The sequence below is a fragment of the Pipistrellus hanaki genome, assembly GCF_964339955.1.
Source record: "Pipistrellus hanaki genome assembly, chromosome: 5".
Lineage (NCBI taxonomy): Eukaryota > Metazoa > Chordata > Mammalia > Chiroptera > Vespertilionidae > Pipistrellus > Pipistrellus hanaki.
Genome location: NC_140507.1, coordinates 78,425,691 through 78,451,971, shown reverse-complemented (window position 1 = coordinate 78,451,971; position 26,281 = coordinate 78,425,691). Strand labels below are relative to the sequence as shown.

The 26,281-nt window shown below is 40.4% G+C and overlaps 1 protein-coding gene across 1 annotated transcript; it reads right to left on the bottom strand.

Moving 5' to 3' along the window:
- Window positions 1-6,830: 6,830 nt before the first annotated feature.
- Window positions 6,831-24,068, bottom strand: LOC311623372 (uncharacterized protein; the record flags this gene model as incomplete). Its single annotated transcript, XM_084885367.1, has 2 exons — window positions 6,831-7,815; window positions 23,107-24,068. The coding sequence occupies 2 exons, from the start codon at window positions 24,066-24,068 to the stop codon at window positions 6,831-6,833; spliced, it is 1,947 nt and encodes a 648-aa protein (XP_084741493.1).
- Window positions 24,069-26,281: the final 2,213 nt, after the last annotated feature.

Genomic DNA, 26,281 nt, shown 5'->3' with positions numbered 1-26,281 from the left:
AGCTCAGATAACCAGAAGACATTTGGTATGGGAGGAACTGTTGGGGAGCGAACACGAGTAAATGACTGGACTGTAGTCCAGACCAAATTAAAATTTAGGGAGCCTTTAATAACCAGCTGGCTGACTGCTCTCTCCATGCAGTGAGCCCTGAGAGCAGCCCTGACCCTTTGTGTCCGACCGTATTTAAATCCATTCACTGAGAGAGAATCCAAGATGGCTGCTCGGGTAGACACCTAGCCGCAACCGCATGCAACAATTTCAATAAAATACAACTAAAATATAAAATGGACATTACCCAGAACTACAGGAAAGTCAACTGACTGGAAATTCTACAACGAGAAGCAAGGAGAAAACCAGAAGGAGGCGCGGAGGAGCTGTAAAAGCCCAAGGTACGGAGACACGCGGCGCGCGCGGAGAGGACGGAGCCGGAGAGGAGGGAGGCCGAGTGCCTGGCTGGCGTTCCCAAGCGGGAAGGAGATAAACACTCCGACTGTGCTGGGCCCCCAACTGCTCTGAACCCCCATTCTAGGCCAGACCCTGGGGACCCAGGCTCATCCAGAGGGAGCTGGGCTGTAAGGCAGTACTCGGGGAAGCAGCGAAAGGAGGTCCCAGAGGCGCGCAGACAGCGCGCAGAGAAGGGCCGGCCGGCTGTGCCGTAGGACTGCCCTGGCGGGAAGGAGACAGGCTCCAGACTGCTCTGAACGCCACCTCCAACTCCACTTCCAACTGAACTGAACCCCAGTTTCGGGCCCATTGCGGGAGAGCTTACACTGTTTGGTAGCAGGCGAAAATCGAGGGCACCTTTCTCTCAGAGGCGCTTGCAACAAGTACTGAAGGACCCTGAGTCTCAGGAGTCGCATAGGGCGGGGCTGACGGAAGCCAAGGCTGTAGGCTCCACCCTGAAACCCCGCCCCATCAGGAAAGCTGCCTGCGAAAATGCCTAAACCAAATAGATCACAAACGAAAGAAATGGAGGACAAAAAGAGACTGGATATAGAGTTCAAAACCACACTTATAGGGTTTTTCAAGAGACTCCTAGAAAAGGCCGATAAAATAAATGAGACCTATGAGGATATGAAAAGGGTTCAACAAGAAATGCTAAGGGATCAACAAGAAATAAAGAATACATTGTCTGAAATAAAAAATATTCTACAGACTCCTAAAAACAGAATAGAAGATCGCAAGAATCAAGTCAAAGATTTGGAACATAAAGAGCCAGAAGACACTCCTCTGCAGAAGCTAGAAGGCAAGAGAATCCAGAAAATTGAAGATAATGTAAGAAACCTCTGGGACAACTTCAAACGATCCAACATCAGAATCATGGGGGTCCCAGAAGATGAGAGAGAGCAAGATATCGAAAACATACTGAAAGAAATAGTGACAGAAAACTTCCCCCACCTGGGGAAAGAATTGGACTTACAAGTCCAGGAAGCACACAGAACTCCAAATAAGAGGAATCCAAAGAGGACCACACCAAGACAAATCATAATTAAGATTCCAAGAGCAAAGGACAAAGAGAGAATATTAAAAGCAGCAAGAGCTAAGCAGGTGGTTACCTATAAAGGAGCACCTATACGATTGTCAGCTGATTTCTCAACAGAAACCATGCAGGCCAGACGGGAATGGCAAGAAATATTCAGGGTGATGAATAGCAAGAACCTACAGCCAAAAATACTCTACCCAGCAAAGCTATCACTCAGAATCGAAGGTCAGATAAAGAGCTTCACTAATAAAAAAAAGCTAAAGGAGTTCATCACCACCAAACCAGAATTATATGAACTGCTGAAGGGGGTTCTTTCAGAAGAGAAAGTAAATAAAGATAAAAATTATGAACAACAAATACGTAACTATCAACAAGTGAATCTAAAAACCAAGGAAATTAAAAAAAAAATCTGATGAACAATAGTAACTGTTGAATATAATAGAATCAGAGGTATGGAAGGGGAGTGAACTGATGATTCTTGGGGAAAAGGGGAGAGGGGAATGTGGGAAGAGACTGAACATAAACTGTGCACCTATGGATGAGGACAATGGGGAGTGGGGAAAGGGCAGAGGGTGGGGTGGGAAGGGGGGGGGGAAGGAACACTTGTAATAATATGAACAATAAAAATTTATTTAAAAAAAAAAATAAATAAAAACATGTTAAAACAAACAAACAAAAAAAAAATCCATTCACTGCATCCTGTTTTTGCAGAGCAAATAATTTAAAACAATTTAAAACAAAGCAGTAACTTAAGTAACATCAGCATGTAATTTACAGGGTCCTGGCGCCTGGTGGAGTAAGTAATTGCATTCTGTTACCAGGAAAGTTGACAGTGATCTATCCTGTAAGGTTCACTGGCATCCTGTTCTCAAGAAAACTGACAATAGTTTATCCTGTAAGGCTATTTTGTTAGGTGCAGCTGGGATTTATGGCCAAGTCAACTAGGAGGAAGCATGCTCAAAAATTCTCACTCTAACAGCACCAAGGTCGGACCAGATCCCCATGCCAGCAGAGTGGCTTGCAGGACCAGATAATTAAGAGGCTAATAAGAATGTGCATTGTTCTTTTAATTTGCATCCCTTTGATGATTAGTGACTTTGAGCATTTTTTCATATGTCTCTTGGCTATTTGTATGTCTGCTTTGGACACGTCTCCTTCTCTCCTCCTCCTCTTTCTCTTCCTCTTCCTTCTTTTTCTCCTTCTTCTAATAGTCCTTTAGCATTTATTGCAGTGCTGATTTGGAAGTAATAAACTCTTTTATCTTTTTTTTTTCTTTCCTGTGAAGCTCTTTATTTTACCTTCAATTTTGAATTATAGTCTTGTTGAATAGAGTAGTCTTGGATGCAGTCTCTTGTTTTTCATTACTTTGTATACTTCATGCCATTCCCTTCTGGCCTGAGGTGTTTCTATTGATAAATCAGCTGACAGTGTAATGGGAGCTCCCTTGTATGTAACTTTCTGTCTCTTTCTTGCAGTGTTTAAGGTTCTTTTTAAATCTCGCCGAAACCGGTTTGGCTCCATGGATAGAGCGTCAGCCTGTCGACTGAATGGTCCCAGGTTTGATTCCGGTCAAGGGCATGTATCTTGGTTGCGGGCACATCCCCAGTAGGAGGTGTGCAAGAGGCAGCTGATCGATGATCCTCTCTCATTGATGTTTCTAGCTCTCTATCCCTCTCTCTTCCTCTCTGTACAAAAATCAATAAAATATATTAAAAAAAGATTCTTTTTAAATCTTTAATATTTGCCGTTTTAATTCTGATGTGCAAAGGTGTGGTTCTGTTGGGGTTCACCTTGATTGGGACTCCCAGTATTTCTTGAACTTGAGTGACTTTTTCTTCTGCAAATAGGGAAGTTCACTGCAATTATTTCTTTAAACAGGCTCTTTATTTCTTATTTGGATTCTTCTCCTTCTGGTATCCATATGATGCAAACATTGTTATGGTTCATGTGGTCTCAAAGCTCCCTTCGACTCTTCTGCTTTTTATTTTTTTCTCTAATTGCTGCTCTGAATAGGTGTTTTATTTTTTCTACCCTGTCTTCTAATTTTGTCCCCTGCTTCTTCCAGCCTACTGTTGAATCTGTTCAGGTGTTCATTGTTTTAGCTATGTCATTCTTTATTTGCATTTGAATCTTATTCATGTTGGTGTATTTCTCATTCATCTCCTTATAATTCTCATTAAGTTGCTTGTAGTCTCACTAAGTGGTTTGAGCACCCTTATAACCATTACTTTTTTTTAAATTAAGGTATTATATGTGTAATAACCATTACTTTTGTAAAAAAATATTTATTTTTTACAATATACAATAAAAATCTATTACCAGGTTGTAGATACAAAATAATTAACCATTTACATGCAATAAACTTTAGTATGTCAAGAAAAAATGATTTTAAATATAATAACATTACCAAAACTGTATTAACACAGTATAATATTACAAAAGTTATAGGACATATTAAAAATCTGCAAATAACAGGATTACTTCTATTCTATTCTATTTTATTTTAAAAATATATTTTATTGATTTTTTACAGAAAGGAAGGGAGAGGGATAGAGATAGAAAGAGAGCTAGAAACATCAATGAGAGAGAAACATCAATCAGCTGCCTCCTGCACACCCTCTACTGGGGATGTGCCCATAACCAAGGTACATGCCCTTGACTGGAATCCAACCTGGGACCTTTCAGTCCGCAGGCCGATGCTCTATCCACTGAGCCAAACTGGTTTCAGCAACTTCTATTATATTCTAAAATGTTTTTTTTTTCTCTGATTCTATTTTTGTTCATTAATTTATGTTTCTCATTATATTCCACAAATGAGTGAGATCATGTGACATTTATCTTTTTTCTGACTGGCTTATTTCACTTAGCATAATGCAGTCCAGCTCTGTCCATGTTGTTGCAAATGGTAAGAGTTCTCTCTATTTTACAGCTGCCTAGTATTCCATTGTGTAGATGTACCACAGCTTTTTAATCTGGTCATCTGCTGATGGACACTTAGGCTGTTTCAAAATCTTGGCTATTGTAAATTGTGCCCCTATGAACCTAGGGGTGCATATATCCTTTCTGATTAGTGTTTCTGATTTATTGGGATATATTTCTAGAAGTGAGATCATTGGGTCAAATGGGAGTTCTATTTTTAATATTTTGAGGAAACTTCATATTGTTTGCCTTAATGGCTGTACCAGTCTGCATTCCCACCGGCAGTGCAAGAGGGTTCCTTTTTCTCCACATCCTCACCAGCTCTTGTTGTTTGTTGATTTGTTGATGATAGCCATTCTGACAGGTATGAGATGGTACCTCATTGTTGTTTTTGATTTGCCTCTCTCATACGATTAGTGACTTTGAGCATGTTTTCATATGTCTCTTGGCTTTCTGAATGTTCTCTCTCAAAAAGTATCTATTTAGGTCCTTTGATGATTTTTTGAAGCCGTCTGGTCCAATGCTTTTGTTTTGTTTACTGCTTCAATTTCCTTCATATTTATTAGCTTATTCAGATTTTTTGATTCCTTTTGGTTGAGTTTTTGGAGGTTCTATATTTTCAAAGAATATGTCAATTTCCCCCCCTAAATTGACCAGTATTTTGGAATAGAGTTGTTTATAGTATTTTGATTGATAGTCTTGCTGGATAGAGTATTCTTGGATTCAGTCCTCCCATGGCCTTTTTGATTATAGCTATATCACTTTTAATTTCTTCCTGATTTTTAGATAGGTTGTTGATTTTCTCATCATTGGTTTATGAACTGTATGACCATTACTCTGAATTTTTTTTTGTCATAGTGCATTCCTCCATTTCACTTATTTCGTTTCTTGGCAATTCCTCTTTTTCTTTCCTCTGGGTATTGTTTCATTGTCTCCCTATTGTAACTTTCACTAGAAGGTCTAGTCACCAAATTGTGGGTGTTTGGGCTTTGTGCAGTGGGACCTTTGCAACACCTAAGTGTCACCTAAGAGCTCCAACACCAATATGTGTGGCTGCCATGCTAAGAAGTGCTAAACTAGAATTTTTGGGAAAATATAGGTAAAATTGTATACTTAAGTAGTGCTCTAATCTTAGTTGGGATTCAGGAATCTGTATTTTAACAACTCCACCAGGTGATTCTCATCATGAGAGAAGTTTGGGAAACACTGCTTTAGGAGATATTTCAGCAGTAGTAGAGGCTACATCCAGGGGAACCAGGTCTGCTAGTCCCCACCAGTCCTATGGAATACAGCTGTCCCTCAGGAACAAATACAGACACTTCCTGTATGTCCATGCAATTTCCTTTTGCTCTCTCACTTACATACTCTCTTGCAGCCTGCCATCCCAACAGCAGCCATCTTAGAACTCTGGATGATTCTTTTAGTAAAAAAATTTGGTATAATATTTGACACTTGAGAAAAATTATTTTTTTCTAAAAAACACATGTTTTCTCATTACGTAAATGGCCGTGATGGAAATAAATTTGGGAAGCTAAAAAAACAACAAAGGGAAAAACTGTGGGATATAAGAGAAAGAAGAAAGTTTAATAAAGTGAGTTACTGAAATTGAATACAGAAGTTAAGGTAAAAGAAATGGAAATTCTGGGGGGTTATGGGGGAGATAAGGACACATATGTAATACTTTCATCAATAAAAATTTTTTAAAAAAGAAATGGAAATTCTAGGAAAGGAATAGAAAAAGAAGGCTCTACTTCCATAGTCTGAAGATAATTACAGTATCTGATTCTAAGCCTTTTTAAAAATGAATCCAAAGACACACTTTATTCCTACCTTTCATGCAATTTGTAACAAGAGTGAATAGCTCAAATTCTCTTATTTGCAAAGCTATATCTATAATCATAAATGGATTTGAGCATTGCTGATAAACACAGTATTTTCATGTGAAAAATATCAGTTAAAGAAGACATTTGCTAGTAATGAAATAAAAATGCATTAAATCATAGCATTTGTATTAATACAAATCCTCACCCTATTTTAAATTAATAATAACTTAATAATCTGTGCAATGATATCCACTATTTAGTGTACTCATTTTCAACCTGTTACAAATCATTGTAAATGCAGATTACTGAGCCCTTCTGGAAGGGTACTCAGAAACTGCATTTTATTAAAAAAAACAACACACTTTATTGTTGAAAGCATTAGATATGTCTCATTTTTTTTGCCCATTGACCCTGTCTAGCCCACCCCCTCCTCCTGCTCCAGGCATTTACCACCTTATTGTCTGTGTCCAGAGGTAATGTATATATGCATATAAGTTCTTTAATTGATCTCTTCCCATCCACTCATCCACCCCTTGCCTTCCCCCTGAGATTGGACAGTCTGTCCCATGTCTCTATGTCTGATTCTGAGACTTTGACCTCTGCCATCAGGGGTGCGTCTTCTGTCTTAGGACAACTGGTCTGTTTGTAGTTTCCTTCACAAAGAATGTCTTCAGAGCCTGTTTGATGTCCTTGTTCCTGAGACTGTAGATGAAGGGGTTCAGCATGGGTGTGACCACAATGTACATGACTGAGGCTGTTTTACTTGAGTGTGAGCTCTGGATAGCAGCAGAGCTGAGGTACACGCCTAGCGTTGTACAATAAAATAAGGAGACAACCGAGAGGTGAGATGCACAGGTAGAAAATGCTTTATACTTCCCCTGAGCTGATGACATGCCACGTATGCAGGACACTACTTTACAATATGAGTAAAGGATCCCAGTGAAAGGACCAACTCCCAGCAGGACAGCTGCAAAATACATTACCATGTTATTAAGAAAGGTATCTGAGCAGGCAAGTTGTATCATCTGATTGAGTTCACAGATAAAGTGGGGGATTTCCAAGTTTGCACAGAAGGACAGCTTCAATGCCATTAAGCACTGTAACAAGGAATTCAAGACACTTGTGATCCAAGACATCAGAATTAGCAGTCCACAGAGCCGGGGGTTCATGATGACCACGTAGTGCAGGGGGTGGCAGATGGCCACATACCTGTCATAGGCCATTATTGTCAGGAGAAAAATGTCCAACACTGAAAAGAGTATAAGAAAATAAATCTGTGTGATGCATCCTGCATAGCTGATGGCTTTGTTTTGTGTCTGGACGTTTGCAAGCATCTTGGGGATGGTGGTGGTGGTGAAACAGATGTCTACCAAGGACAGGTTGGAGAGGAAGAAGTACATGGGCGTGTGGAGGTGGGAGTCTGAGCTGACAGCCAGGATGATGAGGAGGTTTCCCAACACAGTGATCAGGTACATGGAGAGGAAAAGTCCAAATATGAGGGGCTGCAGTTCTGGGTCCTCTGAAAATCCCAGGAGAAAAAATTCTGAAATTTGTGTACCATTCCTTGGTGGCATATGGTGGAGGTGACTACTAAGAGAGAGGGAAATAATACAACTAATTCACAAAAACTGGTATTACATATTTGAAATGCTACCATTTTTATTTGTAGAGAAATAATTAATTTTAACATTTTGTATGTGAATCTGGTCCCCTTTCAAGGAAACCCCTGTGCCACCTGTGACATGAAGCTTTGCATCAATCATAATTTATCCTTAAGGTATTATGTATTCTACAGTTTTAATGAGACATTTTTCATGTATTTCAGGAATAGAAATTGAGTGCTGACCATGTTTTTGGCACTGTCCTGGCTGTAAGTACAGGATGCTGAAGAACAAAAGTTTCTACAGTTCAATGATGGAGATGATCCCTGGCTCTGGGTCAAGGTGGGTGTGGAAGGCAACATGGATGTTTCTCTTCCCCTGCCTCTCAAAATCAATGGAAAAAATATCCTTATGTGCAGATTAACTGTATATATAACATTTGAGATGGTGACAGGTGTTATGAAGAAAAGCAGGTATAGCTGAAACTGGTTTGGCTCAATGGAAAGAGCGTCGGCTTGGGGACTGAAAGGTCCCGGGTTCGATTCTGGTCAAGGGCATGTACCTTGGTTGCGGGCATATCCCCAGTAGGGGGTATGCAAGAGGCAGCTGATTGATGACTCTCTCTCATCGATGTTTCTAACTCTCTATCTCTCTCCCTTCCTCTCTGTACAAAACAAATAAAATATATATATAAAACTTAAAAAAAAAGAAGAAAAGCAGGTATAAAGAAATGAATAGGGTGTTTTATTTTTCACCGGTGTTTAGGCAAGACCTACAAATAAGATGTCACTTGTAAAGAGACCTCAAGTAAGAGAGGGAGATGCAAGGTTCTGTGGGAAAGCGTGTGCTGGGCTTGGCCGGATAAAGATCCTGAGGAAGATGTTTGTTTAATGTTCAGCCAAAAAAGGAAACCAGAGTTGGAGGTGAATGAGTATAAGGAAGAGAATGAGAGAAAGTGTGAGAAAAGTTGAGGCCTCTCTGCTATTGTTGAAGCCTCAGGCACAGGGACTTCATTGTTCACACTGCCTCTTGCACTTTGTTGCGAATGTGTCCCTTGGATGCAAACAGATCCCCCCTCAGTACTTTCTTTGATCGAGCTCTGGCTCCTGTATTGTCAGAGATACTTCGGAAAATATGATCCCTAATCTTCCTGTTTTGAGGACTGCACGTGCGTGTGCGCGCAAGCGCGCAAACACACACACACACACACACAGACACACACACAGTGCGGCAAAAGTAGATTTACAGTTGTTCACATGGAAAATAATACAAGATTAAAAAGCAATAATACAAGAATAAACTCTGTGTTCTGTGTACTCACAACTATAAACCTACTTTTGCTCTACCTGTTATGTACACTATAGAACATTACTCAGCAATAAAAAGAATGAAACTTGCTATTTGCATCAACATGGGACAGGCCTAGGGAGCATTATGCTAAGCAAAATAAGTCAGACAGAATGACAAATACCATATAATTTCTCTTACATGTAGAATCTTAAACAAAACAAAATAAAAAAACCAATCAATCAAACAAAAAAACCCCAAACCAATAACAAACTCATAGATACAGAACAAAAAGATAGGGGTGAGAGAGTTGGTGAAACAGGTGAAGAGGAATACTAACTACAAACTGTCAGTTATAAAATAAATAAATCAGAGAAACCAAGATGGCGGCATAAGGTAGTCACCCGAATGCAGCCTACCACAACAAATTTGAATTTAGAACTGGAAAACAGGGGAGGCATTGCCCTGAAGCGCCAGATGGCTAGCTGAGAGGAGGCTCTGCCATCTGGGAAGGAGAGAGAAGGCATGCTAAACCTCAGGAACTGTGAAGGTACGGAAAACTGTGTGCGCGAAAAGGCGCTGGCTTACTCCCAGCGCGGGGAGAGGAAGGGCCAGACCCAGATTGCTGCTGGCCTACTCCCAGCGCTCGGAGGGGACGGGCTGGGCTGAGTTCGCTACTGGCTTACTCCTGGCGTGTGGAGAGGGCGGACAGCTAACGCTTGGCTGGCTTTCTTGTTTGAGAGGAAAACAGAATCAGTCTATTGCTCTGATAGACGACCCGCGACAGGGAGAGGCCAGACTGTCAGGCAGTGGGCAGAGATCTCTCGGAGGTGTGTGAAGCCAGAGGCCATTACTGCGGGACTTGGGGAGGAGCCGAAGGGAAAACAAAGTTCGTCTGCACCAACCTGAGACTCCTCCCCATCTGTGGCTGAGCCCAGAAGCTCTCCCAGGGGCTGGCTTTCTTTAAGGAGGGACTGGCCAGAGTCCAAACCTTATCTGCGCCTTTACCAAAGAGGTGCGCAGGCCTGCAACCAATCTTCCGAAACTCTCCGAGAACAGGTCTTTTCTAAGGCGAGACTGACAGGGAACCAAAGATTGTCTGCGCTGCCCGAGACCCTGCCCCTTCCAAACGGAGTACAGAAGCCCTCCTAGCTGAGACACTGCTGATCCTCACAGCCAAGTGGCTTGGAGATCAACACTTCCCAGTGATACCAACAATAAGCAAGGCTTAACAACAAGACTGCACACACAGCCCACAAAGGGCTACACCAAGACTGTCCACCGCAGGTAACTGGGAAGCCTTGTGCTACTGGGCTCTACCAGAATACCTAGCACACAAAACTATTCCATCAAATCAGGGAAACAACTAAAATGCAGACAAGAGGAAGGACACAAAGGAAGGAGATGGAGGAAAAGAAAAGATTGGACATTGAGTTCAAAACTACAGTTATAAGGTTATTCAAGAATATCCTAAAAAAGGCCGATAAAATAAATGAGACCTATGAGGATATGAAAAGGGATCAACTAGAAATAATAAGGGATCAACTAGAAATGAAGAAAACATTTGAAATAAAAAATATACAAAGTCCTAAAAACAGACTTGAAGATCCCAAGAATCAAGACAAAGATTTAGAACGCAAAGAACCAGAGGACACTCCTCTGCAGAAGCAAGAAGGCAAGAGAATCCAGAAAGTTGAAGATAGTGTAAGAAACCTCTGGGACATTTTCAAGCAAACCAACATCAGAATTATGGGGATTCCAGAAGAAGAGAGAGAGTAAGATATTGAAAACATACTGAAAGAAATAGTGACAGAAAACTTCCCCACCTGGTGAAAGAAATAGACTTACAAGTCCAGGAAGCCCGCAGAACCCCAAACAAAAGGAATCCAAGGAAGACCACACCAAGACACATCATAATTAAAATTCCAAGAGCAAAAGACAAAGAGAGAATATTAAAAGCAGCAAGGGCAAAGCAGGTAGTTACCTATAAAGGAACACCCATACAATTGTCAGCTGATTTCTCAATAGAAACCATGCAGGCCAGACGGGAATGGCAAGAAATACTCAAGGTGATGAATAGCAAGAACCTACAGCCAAAAAATACTCTACCCAGCAAAGCTATCACTCAGAATAGAAGGCCAGATAAAGAGCTTCACTAATAAATAAAAGCTAAAAGAGTTCATCACCGCCAAACCAGAATTATATGAATTGCTGAAGGGGGTTATTTAGGAAGAGGAAAAAGATAAAGATAAAAATTATGAACAACAAAAAGGTAACTATCAACAAGTGAATCTAAAAACCAAGGGAATTAAAAAACCTGATGAACAATATTAACTGGTGAATATAATAGAATCAGAGGTATGGAAGGGGAGTGGACTGACGATTCTTGGGGAAAAGGGGAGAGGGGGGTGTGGGAAGAGAGGAACACATTTATAATAATCTGAACAATAAAGATTTATTAAAAAATAAATAAATCATGTTTAGGTAGTGTATAGCACAAAGAGTATAGTTAATAATATCTTAATAACTTTGCACAGTGACAGATGGGCACTAGACTTATTGTGGTGACCACATTGTAAGTATATAACTATTGAATCACTATGCTGTACACCTGTAGTTAATATAATATTGTATGCTAAGCATACTTTAATAAAGAATAAACCATAAAATAATAGTTGTAATTGTATAACAATTCTGTTGAATAAACAGAGTGATAGGAAAAGGAATTAAATGAAACGAGTTAAAAATGATCTAATAAGCTCAGGGGTGAGGAAGAAAAATCTAACTTGGTTTTGGCAGCATTTGAACCCTAAACACATTCCCGGGATGCCCAGCTAAATAATGAGAGCACAAAAAGAAACTTGTCTAAAAGACAAGAGAGGTGACATATTGTACACCCAGAGCAAAGGGATAAACCAACACTTCACAGAAGAAAATATCAAGGGGAACATTTTATTTTATTATTTTTTTAAATTTAAAATTTATTGTTTAAAGTATTACACATAGTAGTACATACATCTCCTTTTCTTTTCAAGGGAACATTTAAATATTAAGCAGTGAAGATTTGTTTTTTTCTGGAACTATTTTATAATTATTTGACCATTTCATTTTTATATGATCATAATGATTTGACCAGTTTATTTTATATATTATTTGACCAGTACATTTTTATATGAGCCCCTTCCTTCTTTTTCTGATGTGGCAACTTTTCTATTATTTCTTGGGCTTTGGGTTTTGATCTCTTTTGTGACAAACCCAGTGGGCACACTCTGGTCCTGGTCCAGTCTGTATCTAACATGCAAAATCTCCCAGACCATGTTTTATAAATCCTGCCACATCATGACAATTCTTACATTGAATAGCTTTCTTCATTTGATTTTTCCTGAGGACATTATTATTATTATTATTATTATTTTAAATATATGTTTTATTGATTTTTTACAGAGAGGAAGAGAGATGGACAGAGAGTTAGAAACATTCGATGTGAGAGAATCATCGATCAGCTGCCTCTTACACACCCACTATTGGGTACGTGCCCACAACCAAGGTACATGCCCTTGACCGGAATTGAACCTGGGACCTTTCAGTCCGCAGGCCGACACTCTATCCACTGAGCCAAATGGTTTTTGGCAGAGGACATTATTTTAAGCACACACTTATTTCATTGTTCTCTGCCCTCACTGCTATTCTGTAAGATCAAAAGAGCAGCATAACCAATGGGCACAGACACTAGGAGGGTGAGGGCATGTGCTGGGTGGGTTGGGGAGGCCGGGAGGAGGTCAATAGGGGAAAAGGGAGACATATGCTCTACTATTTGTAATACTTTAAATAATTAAAAAAAAAAAGACCAGGGACTTCCCCTGCTTTGTTCACATTTTGAGTTTTTCACAAAGGTATGTGCATGGATACACACTTACATAGAAACAAAACATGGAAAGAAAGAAGGGATAATAAACCAGGTTACAAAGAGTAGTTTCAAAACAAACATAATAAACACAATTGAATGAAGAAACAAATATTAACTGAAAGAAGACATAATTTAAAGATATTAACATGGGTTAATAATTAAATTTTAAATGTAGAAGAATATAATACGTAATGTTCCTAGAATGTTCTGGTACATAGCAGATGCTCAGTTATTATTTATTTAATGATTCCGGAATTAGATCTCAATGTATGTGAACATTTACCATACGGCAAAGCTTGTCTTTCTTTTTCTTTTTCTTTCTTTCTTTCTTCCTTTCTTTCTTCCTTTCTTTCTTCCTTCCTTCCTTCCTTCCTTCCTTCCTTCCTTCCTTCCTTCCTTCCTTTCTTTCTTTCTTTCTTTCTTTCTTTCTTTTTTTTTTAATAGATTTTATTGATTTTTCTTATAGAGAGGAAGGGAGAGAGATAGAGAGCTAGAAATGGCGATGAGAGAGAAACATCAACGAGCTACCTCTTGCACACACCCTGCCAGGGATGTGCCGGCAACAAATGTACATGCCCTTGACCGGAATCGAACCTGGGACTCTTCAGTCCGCAGACCGATGCTCTACCACTGAGCCAAACCGGTTTCGGCAAAGCTTGTCTTTCAATTTAATACTTAGTCTTCCTCTTTGACTTTTAATTATTTTTTCTCATGTGAATACTTAGCGTGGGAGAAGATGCTGCAATGTGCGTCTCACCAACTGCTGTTGCAAGGTACCATCTCTCTGCACTGGCCAGGGTCTTTTCAATAAATACAAAACATGCTCCAACATACTTCACCTTGGAAATTTAACACAAACACTCTCACGTCACTGCATTGCCCTCCACACCTACTCTCTACTTCTCTCTTCCCGAACAGCGGAATTCCTCAGATATGTTTTAATTTTACTGCAATCATTTTATGCATCTCACTCATTCTACAGTGACATCTGACTGGACTCCCATTCCCAGCACCTAATTGTCAACTGTGGGCCCTGTATTGCTGATTCAAAGAGAAACATCCTTATTAACATATTAAGTAAATTAAGAGTAAATTAGTTAATTAATGGGCTTGGCTGATTAGGGTCACAGTGACTCAGGTAAAAGCTGCCAGTTTCCATCCTGTCTGATCATCTCCTGATGCACCTAATGGGCTCCCAGACTCACCTGGATGGGTCTCTGAGAGGAAGTTCTCTGTGTGGAACACTGAGTTGCTCGCTGGATGGCTGATGATGAGACTGAGGATCTGTCCCCACATGAGACAGCAGGAAGGAGTGAAGCATCAGTTCCTGATAGAGCTTAGGAATCAAAAGCCACGGCCATGTGCTGTTCCCAGCATCGTACAAGCTGAGGACTGCACAGGGGAGGTATTTACAGCTCTCTCTATGCCTGCTCTTCAGGCACATTTCCCTTGTGTTATTCCAACTGCTAAGCACATGATTTCCCCGTAGGCCTGTGGAATAAACAGAAGGGAAATTTTCCTAATGATTCTCTGATCCTAAGGGACCAGGTTAGGAGTCAAGTAAATTTAGTTTTTATTTTCCCTTGTCCTTGATCTTCTTGCTTTCCATAGAGGCTCCCAATGCTGCAGTTGTGCTTGCCAGCAGTGAGCCCAGCTTTTGGATGCTTCTGTGTTAAACATCTGCCCCTGGTGGTCAGTGCACATCATAGCGACTGGCGGACTGGTCCTAACAGTCACTGGGGCTTTTATTTTTATTTTAAAAAAATATTATATTGATTGTTATAGAGAGGAAGGGAGAGGGATAGAGAGTTAGAAACATTGATGAGAGAGGAACATCCATCAGTTGCCTCCTGCACACCCCCCCACCTGGAATTTGTCCGCAACCAAGGTACATACCCTTTACCGAAACCAAACCTGGGACTCTTCAATCCACAGGCCAATGTTCTATCCACTGAGCCAAACCAGTTAGGGCCACTTAGGCTTTTATATATGTAGATGTTAATTATGAGATATATGTAGATATTCTTTTGCCATATAACCTGCACTTGGCATCTTATAAGCATAATTTTATTTAAGGTTTGAAAAATCCACTCTATCAGATAGTTCTATTATGAACTCTATCCCCCTTTGCGGAAATGGGGCTTGAAGGGGTTTAGTGATCTGCTCAAAGTTTCAAGATGAGTAAGGGATGGGCCTTGATTGAAATCTGTCATTTAGCTTTCAGTTTTCAAACTCTGGGCCAGATTTTGCCCAAGGGAATATTTGTCAATGTCTAGAGAGAGGCCACTGAACACCTATAATACCCAATACAAATGTTGTATTGGAAATTCAGGGAGCTAAACAGAAGATGCTGTAATCAGAGAACCGAATTTAGAGTCTTTATGTCAAAAGCTGGTGGACTTGGGTATTTAAAGTCTTGCGACCCTGAATGAACTTAGGGGTTAACTTATAAAGGCAACACCCTCCCGCACCCCCCCCCCCCCCCGCCACATGTGCTGGGATGCGGGTAGTGTGCTTAGCAGATACCTTGCAGAAAGCTTGTAGCCTTGAGCACAGCTCAGATAACCAGAAGACACTTGGTATGGGGGGAACCAAGGAAGGACCAGATCTCCAGGCCGGCAGAGTCGCTTGCAGGACCAGATAATTAAGAGGCTAACAAGTATGTGCATTAGCCACAGGCAGAAAAATCTCTGACATATATCCAAGCAATTTCTTCACTGATACTGCTCCTAGGGCAATGGAAACTAAAGAGAAAATAAACAAATGGAACTATATCAAAATAAAAAGCTTTTGCACAGCAAAGGAGACCATCAATAAAACAACAAGAAAGCCCACTGCATGGGAGAACATATTCGCCAATGATATCAATGATAAGCGTTTAATCTCCAACATTTACAGGGAACTCATGCAGCTTAACAAAAAGAAGATAAATAATCCAATAAAAAAAAATGGGCAACTGATCTAAATAGACACTTTTCAAAAGAAGATGGATGGAAGGCCAAGAGACATATGACAACATGCTCAAAGTCACTAATCATCAGAGAGATGCAAATCAAAATAACAATTCGGTACCATCTCATACCTGTCAGAATGGCTATCATTAACAAATCAACAAATGACAAGTGCTGGCGAGGATGGGGAGAAAAAGGAACCCTCGTGCACTGCTGGTGGGAATGCAGACTGGTGCAGCCACTGTGGAGAACAGTGTGGAGTTTCCTTAAAAAACTAAAAATGGAACTCCCATTTGACCCAGTGATCCCACTTCTAGGAGTATATCCCAGCACTTGTCATTTTTCAACATCCTGTAGTTTTCTGAGTACAGGTCTTTTCCCCCCTTAGTTAAATTTATTATCTTAATTTGCTTGTTGCAATAGTAAGTGGAAGTTTTAAAAATTTTCCCTTTCTATAAATTCATTATTGGTGTATAAAAAAGCCATAGATTTTATGTGATAATTTTGTATCCTGGTACATTGCCAAATTCATTTATTAAGTCTAGTAGTTTTTTTGGTGGAGTCTTTAGGGTTCTCTATGTACAATATCTTGTCATCTGTGAATAATGACAGTTTCACTTCTTTTCCAATTTGGATGCCTTTATTTCTTCTTGTAGGAAAGGGGGAGAGAAAAATTGGATATATGAATGAAACATTGGACTCTAAAAACAATAACAAATCAATAAAGCATATAGATAAAGAAGATAAATAAAAAGTAAAAAGAAATGAAAGAGAAAAATAGAAAAAAAAAGCAATGAAGAAAAAAAAAGTACAGTGGCTTTCATCTCAGCCAGGTTGAGTTCCTCCTGGGAACTGTGCTGACTGTCCTGTCTTGACTGTGCTGACTGTTCTGTCTGCCAGTTCTGGGCTTCCCGGAAGTACTTAGTGTTAACCACTGCCAGAGACCGTCCTCTTTGGCTTTTAGCAACCTCCTTGAAGCTCCAGGAAATCCACAGTTTATGTCCATCTCCATAGGATTTGCTTCACTCGGGAGGGGCCAAGCTGCCTTCTAAAGCAGGTTAGTTAGCAGAACGGGGCCCAGGGCTGGGTCAGTAAGCTTCCCCAGATTCCCCAGGCTCTGCTTCCACCCACCATCACTTGCCAGTCAGCTGTTAATCATAACCTCTCAAAAGTCTGTTTCTGAAAGGGCTTTAGGTCTCCCATGAGGGGAAGGTGCTGTTGAGATTTCAGGGAAAGTGAAGGGTATGTTTCCATGTCCCAGAGCTGCTACTGTGTGAATGGATCAGAATATTACTCTGCAATCCAGTGGGCTCAACTGAAAACTGAAGTTTCTATCAGACTGGGAGGTACCAGTTAGGTCCTGGGATAATGGGGAAGACAGTCCCAGCCCCAACCAAGTCACAGATGCCCCCGAGACTGTACAAACCTAGAGGCTTGGCTTTTGTGGCTACTTCCTTTGCAAAGGTCAAGATGCAGGGTGTGGCAGGCCTGTCTTCTGAGGGTCAGGTGGGCTGTAACACCTAGGGTGATTTTTCCCCCACTTTTCTTTAAAAAAATATATTTTATTAATTTTTTACAGAGAGGAAGAGAGAAGGACAAAGAGTTAGAAACATTGATGAGAGAGAAACATCGATCAGCTGCCTCTTGCACACCCCCCACTGGGGATGTGCCCGCAACCCAGGTACATACCCTTGACCGGAATTGAACCCGGGACCCCTCAGTCTACAAGCCGATGCTCTATCCACTGAGCCAATCTGGTTTCGGCTTTTTTTCACTTTCCCTCCATTAACGCTTCTGGGGACATATGACTGAATGCAGGACTTCTGACTGATGCTTTTCCACATCTCCCCCAATGTTTCCCACACCAGCCTCTGCTTAGGCACCTCCAATCAGCACCACCCTCCTTGCACCAAAGCCTTGGGTGAGTAGCTGCTACGAAAAACTCCTGTGCTCTGGGTTTAAAAAACAAAATACAATAAAACCAGAAACTGTGCCTTTCTTTCCTATCGGCTCTGGTCTACCACCTCCAGACTCCGTGGCACCCAGCAGCTCTGCCACCTTTCATGGCTGAATGTTACATGGGCTGCTGGTCTTAACTCAGATGCGCTGGGCGATGGAGCCCAGCCTGGGTTCTGGGCCTCAATCTTCTGGGGAAACAGACTCTCCTGTAGCCCAGAGCTCCCTCCTCACTGTTGGCCTGCCACCTGTGGCAGCTGGGTCAGCCCCTCTCGTGACCTTGCCCTTCATACCAGTCTCCAGGTGTTTTCTGTCCTTCCTTGATATATGTCTCCTTCTCAGGTGGACCTCCGTTGGTAATTCCAGGTGTATATTTCCTACTTTAATTTTACTTCCAGTCTGGCCAGGAGATTGCATTTCTGACAGGCTCCCAGGTGATGTTGATGCTGCAGGTCCTCCTGGTCTGTGGACCACACGTTGAGTAGGTGGGCTGTGGCTCTGTGTCAGTCTGGTGTAGGTAATTTTAGGTCTTCTCCACCAGGATTCTTCTGAGAATGTAATTTTGAAAGACAAGTTTTTCTTTTCACTCTAAAGGGAAGGATCAATTCTATGTTTGATTTTTTTATATTAGGGATCCTGGTGACATAAAATAATTTATACCTAGAAAAGGCTTTGTAGTTGGCAGAATAAGGGCCTCAAAAGAGGTCAACGTCCTAATTTGGAGAACTTTGGGATATGTTATCTCACAGAGCAGGGTAACTAAAATAGAAATAAAATCATTAGCTAAGGAGATTAGCTCAGATTAGCCAGGTTGGACTAATGTCATCACAAGGGTCCTCTAAATGTGGAAGAAAAATTGGAGTCAGAGAGACATTTGAAGATGCTATGTTGCTGGTATTGAAGGTGGAGGAAGGGCCATTGGCAAAGGAATGCAGGTGGCCTCTAGAATCTGGAATAGGAATAGAGAATAGGAAAGGAGTTGGAAATGGATTGGGAGTGGGTTGGAAAGGGATTACATTCTCCTCTGGATCACCCAGAAAAGTCCAAGCCCGGCAGTCATTTTGACCTAAGGCGATTCATTTCAGGCATTTAACCTCTAGAATTTTAAGATAGAAAGTTGTTTTTAAGCCACTAGAGAGGTAATTTGTTACAATAGCAATGGGAAACTGACACGACATTTATCCAGTAAGATATTGTTAGAAGAAACTGAGTTTAAGCTTTTCAAATCATTCAGCTACCTTCCCTTGGGCAAAGGTATTTTGTGTTGAAATTCCACATCACATGGAAAAAAATTAGAGTCAGTTTAGAGGTATTTGGTCTGATAGATGGTACAAAGAATTTCCCATCACGTAAATGTTAACATGGTTCTGACTTTGAGGCATTAAGATAGAAAAATAATTCATTAAAATTAAAGTCACATGTTTTACTTTATATTTATTTAATAAATTATTTTTTTATGGATTTCAGAAAAGGAGAGAAATAGAGAGATAAAAGCATCAATGATGAGAATCATTGATTGGCAGCCTATTGCATGCCCCCTACTGGGGGGATTGAGCCCACAATCCGGGCATGTGTCCTTGGCCAGATTGAACCTGGTACCCTTTAGTCCACAGGTTGACGCTCTACCCACTGAGTCAAACGGTGAGGGCTACTTTAAATCTTTGTGTCAAAATGTCTACATTTTTATCTATTTCATGTTAATTCACACATTTCTTTTTAAAAAATTTCTATATTTTCCAAATTTCTCTGAAGGTTTCTTTCATCGTAATAGATGGGATTATGAATGAGTCTATGTGCATATATATGTGTAAGTGTGTTTATTTGAAAGTTGTATACAAATGCACACACATATACTCACTGCTCACTCTTGAACTTTTCCTTTGGACTCAACAAAGTATATTTAACATTTTATTTAGGCCTTACAACATCCAGTTGAAGTAATGTTTAGTATTCCACATTATCTTCAGAAAGAAGAAAACTGAAGCCAGGTGGATTACATTTTTTTTTAAAGCATGCCCACAGCAAAGGCACCAATAGCTCTCTAGACACTTTATTTTTTTAAAACTATATTTTTATTGATTTCAGGGTGAGACAGAAAGAAATAGAAACATCAATGATGAAATAGAATCATTGATCAGATGTCTCCTGCATGTCCCCTCCTGGGGATTGAACCTGCAATTCAGCCATATGCCTTTGACTGGGAATTGAACTTAGGACCCTTCAGTCCACCAGCCGATGCTCTATCCACTGAGTCAAAGCAACTAGGGCTGGATTGCATTTTTAACAATAACATAATGCAGTTAAAACTTATTGAGCATCTTCTTGAGTTATATACAAATGGACCCTATCTAATAAAAGAGTAATATGCAATTTGACCATCACTCCTACACACAAGATGACCACACCCATGTGGTCAAATATGGCTGCCCCCTAGTGAATACAAGATGGTTGCCACAAGATGGCCTGCAGGAGAGGGCAGTTGGGGTAATCAGGCCAGCAGGGGATGACAGTTAGGGGAACCAAACTGGTGAGGGAGGGCAGTTAGGGGTTACCGGGACATCAGGGGAGGGCAGTTGGGGGCAACTAGGCCTGCAATGGAGGGCAGCTGGGGTGACCAGGCTGGCAGGGGAGGGCAGTTAGGGATGACCAGGCCAGCAGGAAAGGGCAATTAGGGAAAATTGGGCTGTCAGGTGGGCAATTAGGCATCAATCAGGCTGGCAGAGGAGTAGTTAGGAAGTGATCAGGCTGGCAGGCAGAAACAGGGACAATCAGGCAGGCAGGCAGGAGAGCGGTTGGGAGCCAGCAGTCCTAGATTGTGAGAGGGATGTCTGACTAAATTAGCAGTCAGACATCCCTTGAGGGGTCCCAGATAGGAGAGGGTGCAGGCTGGGCTGAGGGACATATCCCCTGTGCATGAATTTTGTGCAAAGGGCCTCTAATTTTTTCTATAAAGAACAGGATAGGAAATATTTTAAGTTTTGTTTGCCAAGAAGACAATATAAGTGCCTTTACAGTGGGTATTTTCACATGAAAAGTGTGAAAGAAAAGAGCCACATGCTAACCTGACAAGTTCAGGGAAGGCCTGTGTGGCAGTCTTGCAAACTCAGAGACCTACAGTAACCACAAAAGATGGTTTGAAAATTTAATATCTAATTACAAACAGGTTATAGTGGGTAGTCATGTCCCAGATATTTCTCCTGACAAAGATCAACTTAGATCTTCTTTACTGAGCCCATCTGCCTTCCAGCATCTGAGATAATCTATCTGTGAGATGTCTGGGTAACTTGTAACTTCCTTTTACCCTGGACCCCTCAGGGCATTGTTATTGTTATCAAGTTAATTGTCAACTGCTAATTACATTAGAGTATCCTGTATCCATCTCTGTAAAAGAAGCACATGTCCATTATTTCACCTTTTACCCTATCCCAGAGGTTTCCCCACTTCGCTCTGTCCCACCTCCCTAATCTATCACCAATGAATTTCATGTAACTCTCCTATGTCCCTTTCCTTTGATTACAATGTATAAATATAGAAATGTAACCCGCCATTCTCCAGAGCATTATCTCAATCCGTTGAGGTTCTGCTTCCCAGCATATGTGGACAGTTTGGCTCAAATAAACTCACAAAAATTCTTTACAGGTTTCAATGTTTTTTTTTTTTTTTTTTTTTTTAACAAAAGAGAAAACAATTTTTTACAAATATTTAATTGACAAAATTCAATACAATAATGTTTTCCATTATATTTTTCTTTGTTTTTTTTGAATTAAATAGTGAAATTATTTTTATTTTTATTTTTATTTTTTTATTAAGGTATTACATGTGTACATATCTTTCCATTGCTTCCATTATATTTTTCCTTATGTCATAACACATGATCACATCTATAATAATAAAAGCATAATATGCTAATTAGACCAGACATCCTTCCAGATATCCTTCTGTCCTTCCAGAAAAAGCTGGGGCTGGGAGGGAAACCTGGATCCCAGGTGCCAGAGGGAAGAAGGTGCCTGCAGCTGGGGGAAGGAAGGCCTACACTTGCATGAATTATCATAGCAAAACACCTGCTTATTTCCTCACCAGGTGGTTCATGTGTTTCTCTGCCTGTCTAGTCCTAACAGCAATACTTTGAGTATCAGTAAGACCTTGTTCCTTTCCGAATACTCTGAAAATCTATATATCTATAGATCACATATTCGTTTGTATAATGGATGATAATATGGTTCATTCTTATACCTTTAGTGGTTATGGCAACATTTAGAGTAGGGGGAGGTACTTCATTTAAAACAATAGAGGGAATCATATTTGTAGGCAGCAATAAAACTTTAAGAAGAAGAGGGCAATAGTTAATTGGAAACATAATTAAGCCAAGCAAAACTCCACCCCAATGTGAAATCCCTTTACACATGGACACCGATCTTACATACATCAATAAGTAAACATTCACCATAAGTAGAGTTTGCATAGCAATAAATCCATGACTTAAAAATTTGCTTCCTCATACTCAAGATTATCTCTGACTGTAAGGGGCTTATTATGTCAAACTATTCATTGAAATTTTTGTTTCCATGTTATCTAGAATTGGAGACATGCATTTGGTTGTCAGTTTGCTAGTGATTATGGTAGGAATGAAGACACTAAATAAGATACAGGATCTTAATGAGAGAACACAACCCAATGACCTCTTATAATACTCACTAAATGTCTACATTCAGAAAGAGCAGGTATGGTAGTGATATATGAAGATATGATGTATAAAGAAGGTTAAACTGTGCTCTTATATTTTCCTTTCCTATGAAATGATATAAATGGCATTGGTTACCAAGTGCAGTTTATTTCCATAGGAGTAGTACAACTCATGATTGTTCTTTTAGTAAAATGAAAGAAATATTACTCAGTATGATAGATTTCATTAAAAATAAACTGTTCTTAAGAAATCCATGCAGTCTTGTGAGATAAATGAGAATTTCCAAATATTTCACCCAAGGTTGGGATCAATTTTGGAGAAGAGAAAAATGACATAGGAAAAGCTGTTAGGTATCACAAAGTCAAGAAATCAATAGTGATTCAATTAAAAAACTGTGTAGAAGTCATAGAAAAAGAAACTCCAGGAATGAACAGAGAGAGTAAATTCTACATCCACAAGGTCGGGCTCTGAGGCTTTGAGTTCAGCTATCATGTGTATTTCTTCAGCCCTAGAACAATCGGTACATTTGCAGCTACCATCCCAACAAGTCTTTTCAGAGCCCTCTTTATGTCATTGTTCCTCAGACTGTAGATGAAGGGGTTCACCATGGGTGTGAGCACGATGTACATCACTGAGGCTGCTCCGTTTGAGTGTGAGCTCTGGGTAGAAGCAGAGCTGAGGTAAACCCCTAGGATCGAACCATAAAACAAGGAGACAACCGCAAGGTGAGACGCACAGGTAGAAAATGCCTTATACTTCCCCTGAGCTGATGGGATCCTCCATATGGAGGACACTATCTTAGAGTAAGAGTAAACGATACCGACAAGGGGACCACCACCCAGTAGCACAGATACTAAATACATCACCAAGGTACTTGAAAAGGTGTCAGAACAGGCAAGTTGGACCACCTGTTTGATTTCACAGAAATAGTGGGGGATTTCAAAGTCCATACAGAAGGACAGTTGCAACACTATTAAGGTTTGTATCAAGGAGTTCAGGACACTCATGATCCAGGACATTAGAACCAGCAGTCCACAGAGCCAGAAGTTCATGATGACCATATAGTGCAGGGGGAGACAGATGGCCACATACCTGTCATAGGCCATCACGGCTAGAAGGAAGTCATCGAGTCCTGCAAAGAATATGAAGAAATACATCTGTGTGATGCAGCCTTCATAGGTGATGGCTTCGCTCTGTGTCTGGATGTTCCACAGCATCTTTGGGATGGTGGGGGAGGTGACACAGATGTCTACCAAGGACAGGTTGGAGAGGAAGAAGTACATGGGTGTGCGGAGGTGGGAGTCTGAGCTGACGGCCAGGATGATGAGCAGGTTTCCCAACACAGTGACCAGGTACATGGAGAGGAAAAGCCCAAATATGAGGGGCTGCAGTTCCCGTGCCTGTGAAAGTCCCAGAAGAAGGAATGCTGAAATTTGTGTACCATTGCCTGGTTCCATGTGTCGGAGGTGATTACAAAAGAAAAAAGATAGGAAAAGTGGATAACTAATTTTTTCACATTAGCAAGCATGAGCAACTGAGAATAAATGACACATTTATATGCTAGAGTCAGGAAAATAATTTCCATTTTTGTTGTGTTATTTGTTTCCCATTAATATTTCTCTATTGGCATTTTTCATTAGAATTTCCTGTTCTTCAAACATATTGTATACTGCTGTTTTACTGAGTATATCCTTCATGCATTTGAGAAATATATATTGACGATAGACCATGTTCTAGGCACTGTTCAGAGTATGGAATGCTTAAAAATGAAAGTTTACAAACTAATGATGGAGCAATAATATAGTCAAATAATATAATCAAATAACATAATCAAATAAAAGATGGTGGAGATGCTATAAAGAAAAGTAAAGCACATCAAATGGAGAGAGTGAATAGAGGGTGTTCTTTTTCATAGAGTTTAGCCAAGATTTGCCAACGGCTGACACTTGAACATACACCTCAATGAAGACTGAGCGAGAGACTAATAGGGAAAGTGTTTCCCAGGGAGAAGGAACAGCCAGAACAAAGGCCCTGAGGAAGATGGTCACTCATTAGCTTCCCTTGAGTAAGAGCATTTTTATGTTAAAAACACACATGAAGTGGAAAATAAATTTTAATTAGATTTGGAGATATTTACCATCCTCTCCCCAGCTGGTACAGTGAAGGCCTCACTGCATGAATGTAACTGACTGTGCTGCTTCTGTAGCTTTAAGAGATAAGGTATAATGGGCTACCTTTATATCTCCATCTACATAACTATAGTGACTTTTTTTCTCAGCACCCTGTATCTTTGCCTAGAATTTGGTCAATTTATATTTCCCAATGCATGCCAGAATTTCTCCTTAAAAGTAAAGAACGCATGATCACTGGGGGAAAAGGCTAAGTGTGGGGTAGGAATTTCTGCCAATTGTTCCGATAAAGTAAATGGGTAACAGATTCAGAATGTATGCAGCCTCGCTAATAATAAAGTAATTACTTGAAAGTAAAACTATTTATTATTCATTTTCAGACTCATTAAATACTTTTTTGTTTTCATGTGAATAGCCAGCATGAGAGAAGATACTGCAATGGATGTCTCACAAATTGCTATTGCAAGGGATCAACTCCCTGACTGGCCAGGATATTTTCAATACACACAAAACATACTCAAATGCACACCATCTTTAAAATTTAATACAAACACTCTCACTCCATGGCACTGTTCTTTCCACCTAATTTTCTATTACCTTCTTGCTGAAAAATAAATCTCAGATATATTTTCATTTTACTGCAATCATTTTATGCATCTCACTCATTCTACAGTATCATCCTCCCTTTCTTATCACTTCATTGTCAACTATGGTCCTTATAGTGCAGATTTTGACAAACACATCTTTCTTACTGTGTTACCTAAATTAATTACAAATGAATTCCTTCACCAAAATGCACTGAGCTTTTATCTCTAGTCTCAACTGTCGGGGCTCTCAGGTGACTTAGGTAAAAGTTCTAGGTTCCATCCTCCCTGACCCTCTCCTGATGTCTCTACTGGCCTCCCAGACTCACCTGGATGGGTCTCTGAGAGGAAGGTCTCCATGTGGAAGTCTGAATTCCTCCCTGGATGGTTAATGATGGAGACTAAAGCTCTGCCCCACATGAGACAACAGGAAGGAGTGAAGCATCAGTTCCTGAGCCAGACTTAGGAATCAAAAGCAACAGCCATATCCTGTCCTGCAGCATTGTACAAGCCGAGGACTGAACAGGGGAGATATTTACAGCTCTCTCTAAACCTGCCAATCAAGTACATTTCCCTCATGTTATTCCAACTTCTAAGCACATAATTTCCCTGTGGGTCTCTAGACGAAGCAGAAAGGAAAAATCTCCTAATGATTCTCTTAGCCCAAGAGACCTGGCTGTAAGTCAAATGTACTTAGTTTTTGTCTTGGTCTCTCCTGCTTTCTAGAGGCCGAAAGACCTACTACCCTATCCCATCCCTGACTTCCCTTTTTTCTTCAAAGTCTGGTTGGGGTTGGGACACAGCCCTGATGTCTCTAGAGAATTGCTATTCTCCTCTTCAATATGGCAGAATTGTGCTCTTTGATGTGCAATCCCTGGTACCACACTATTTGGCTTCCTGACACATTTGCCAAAGTAGAGATTTTATACTTATATCACCAGTTGAAAGTTATTATTT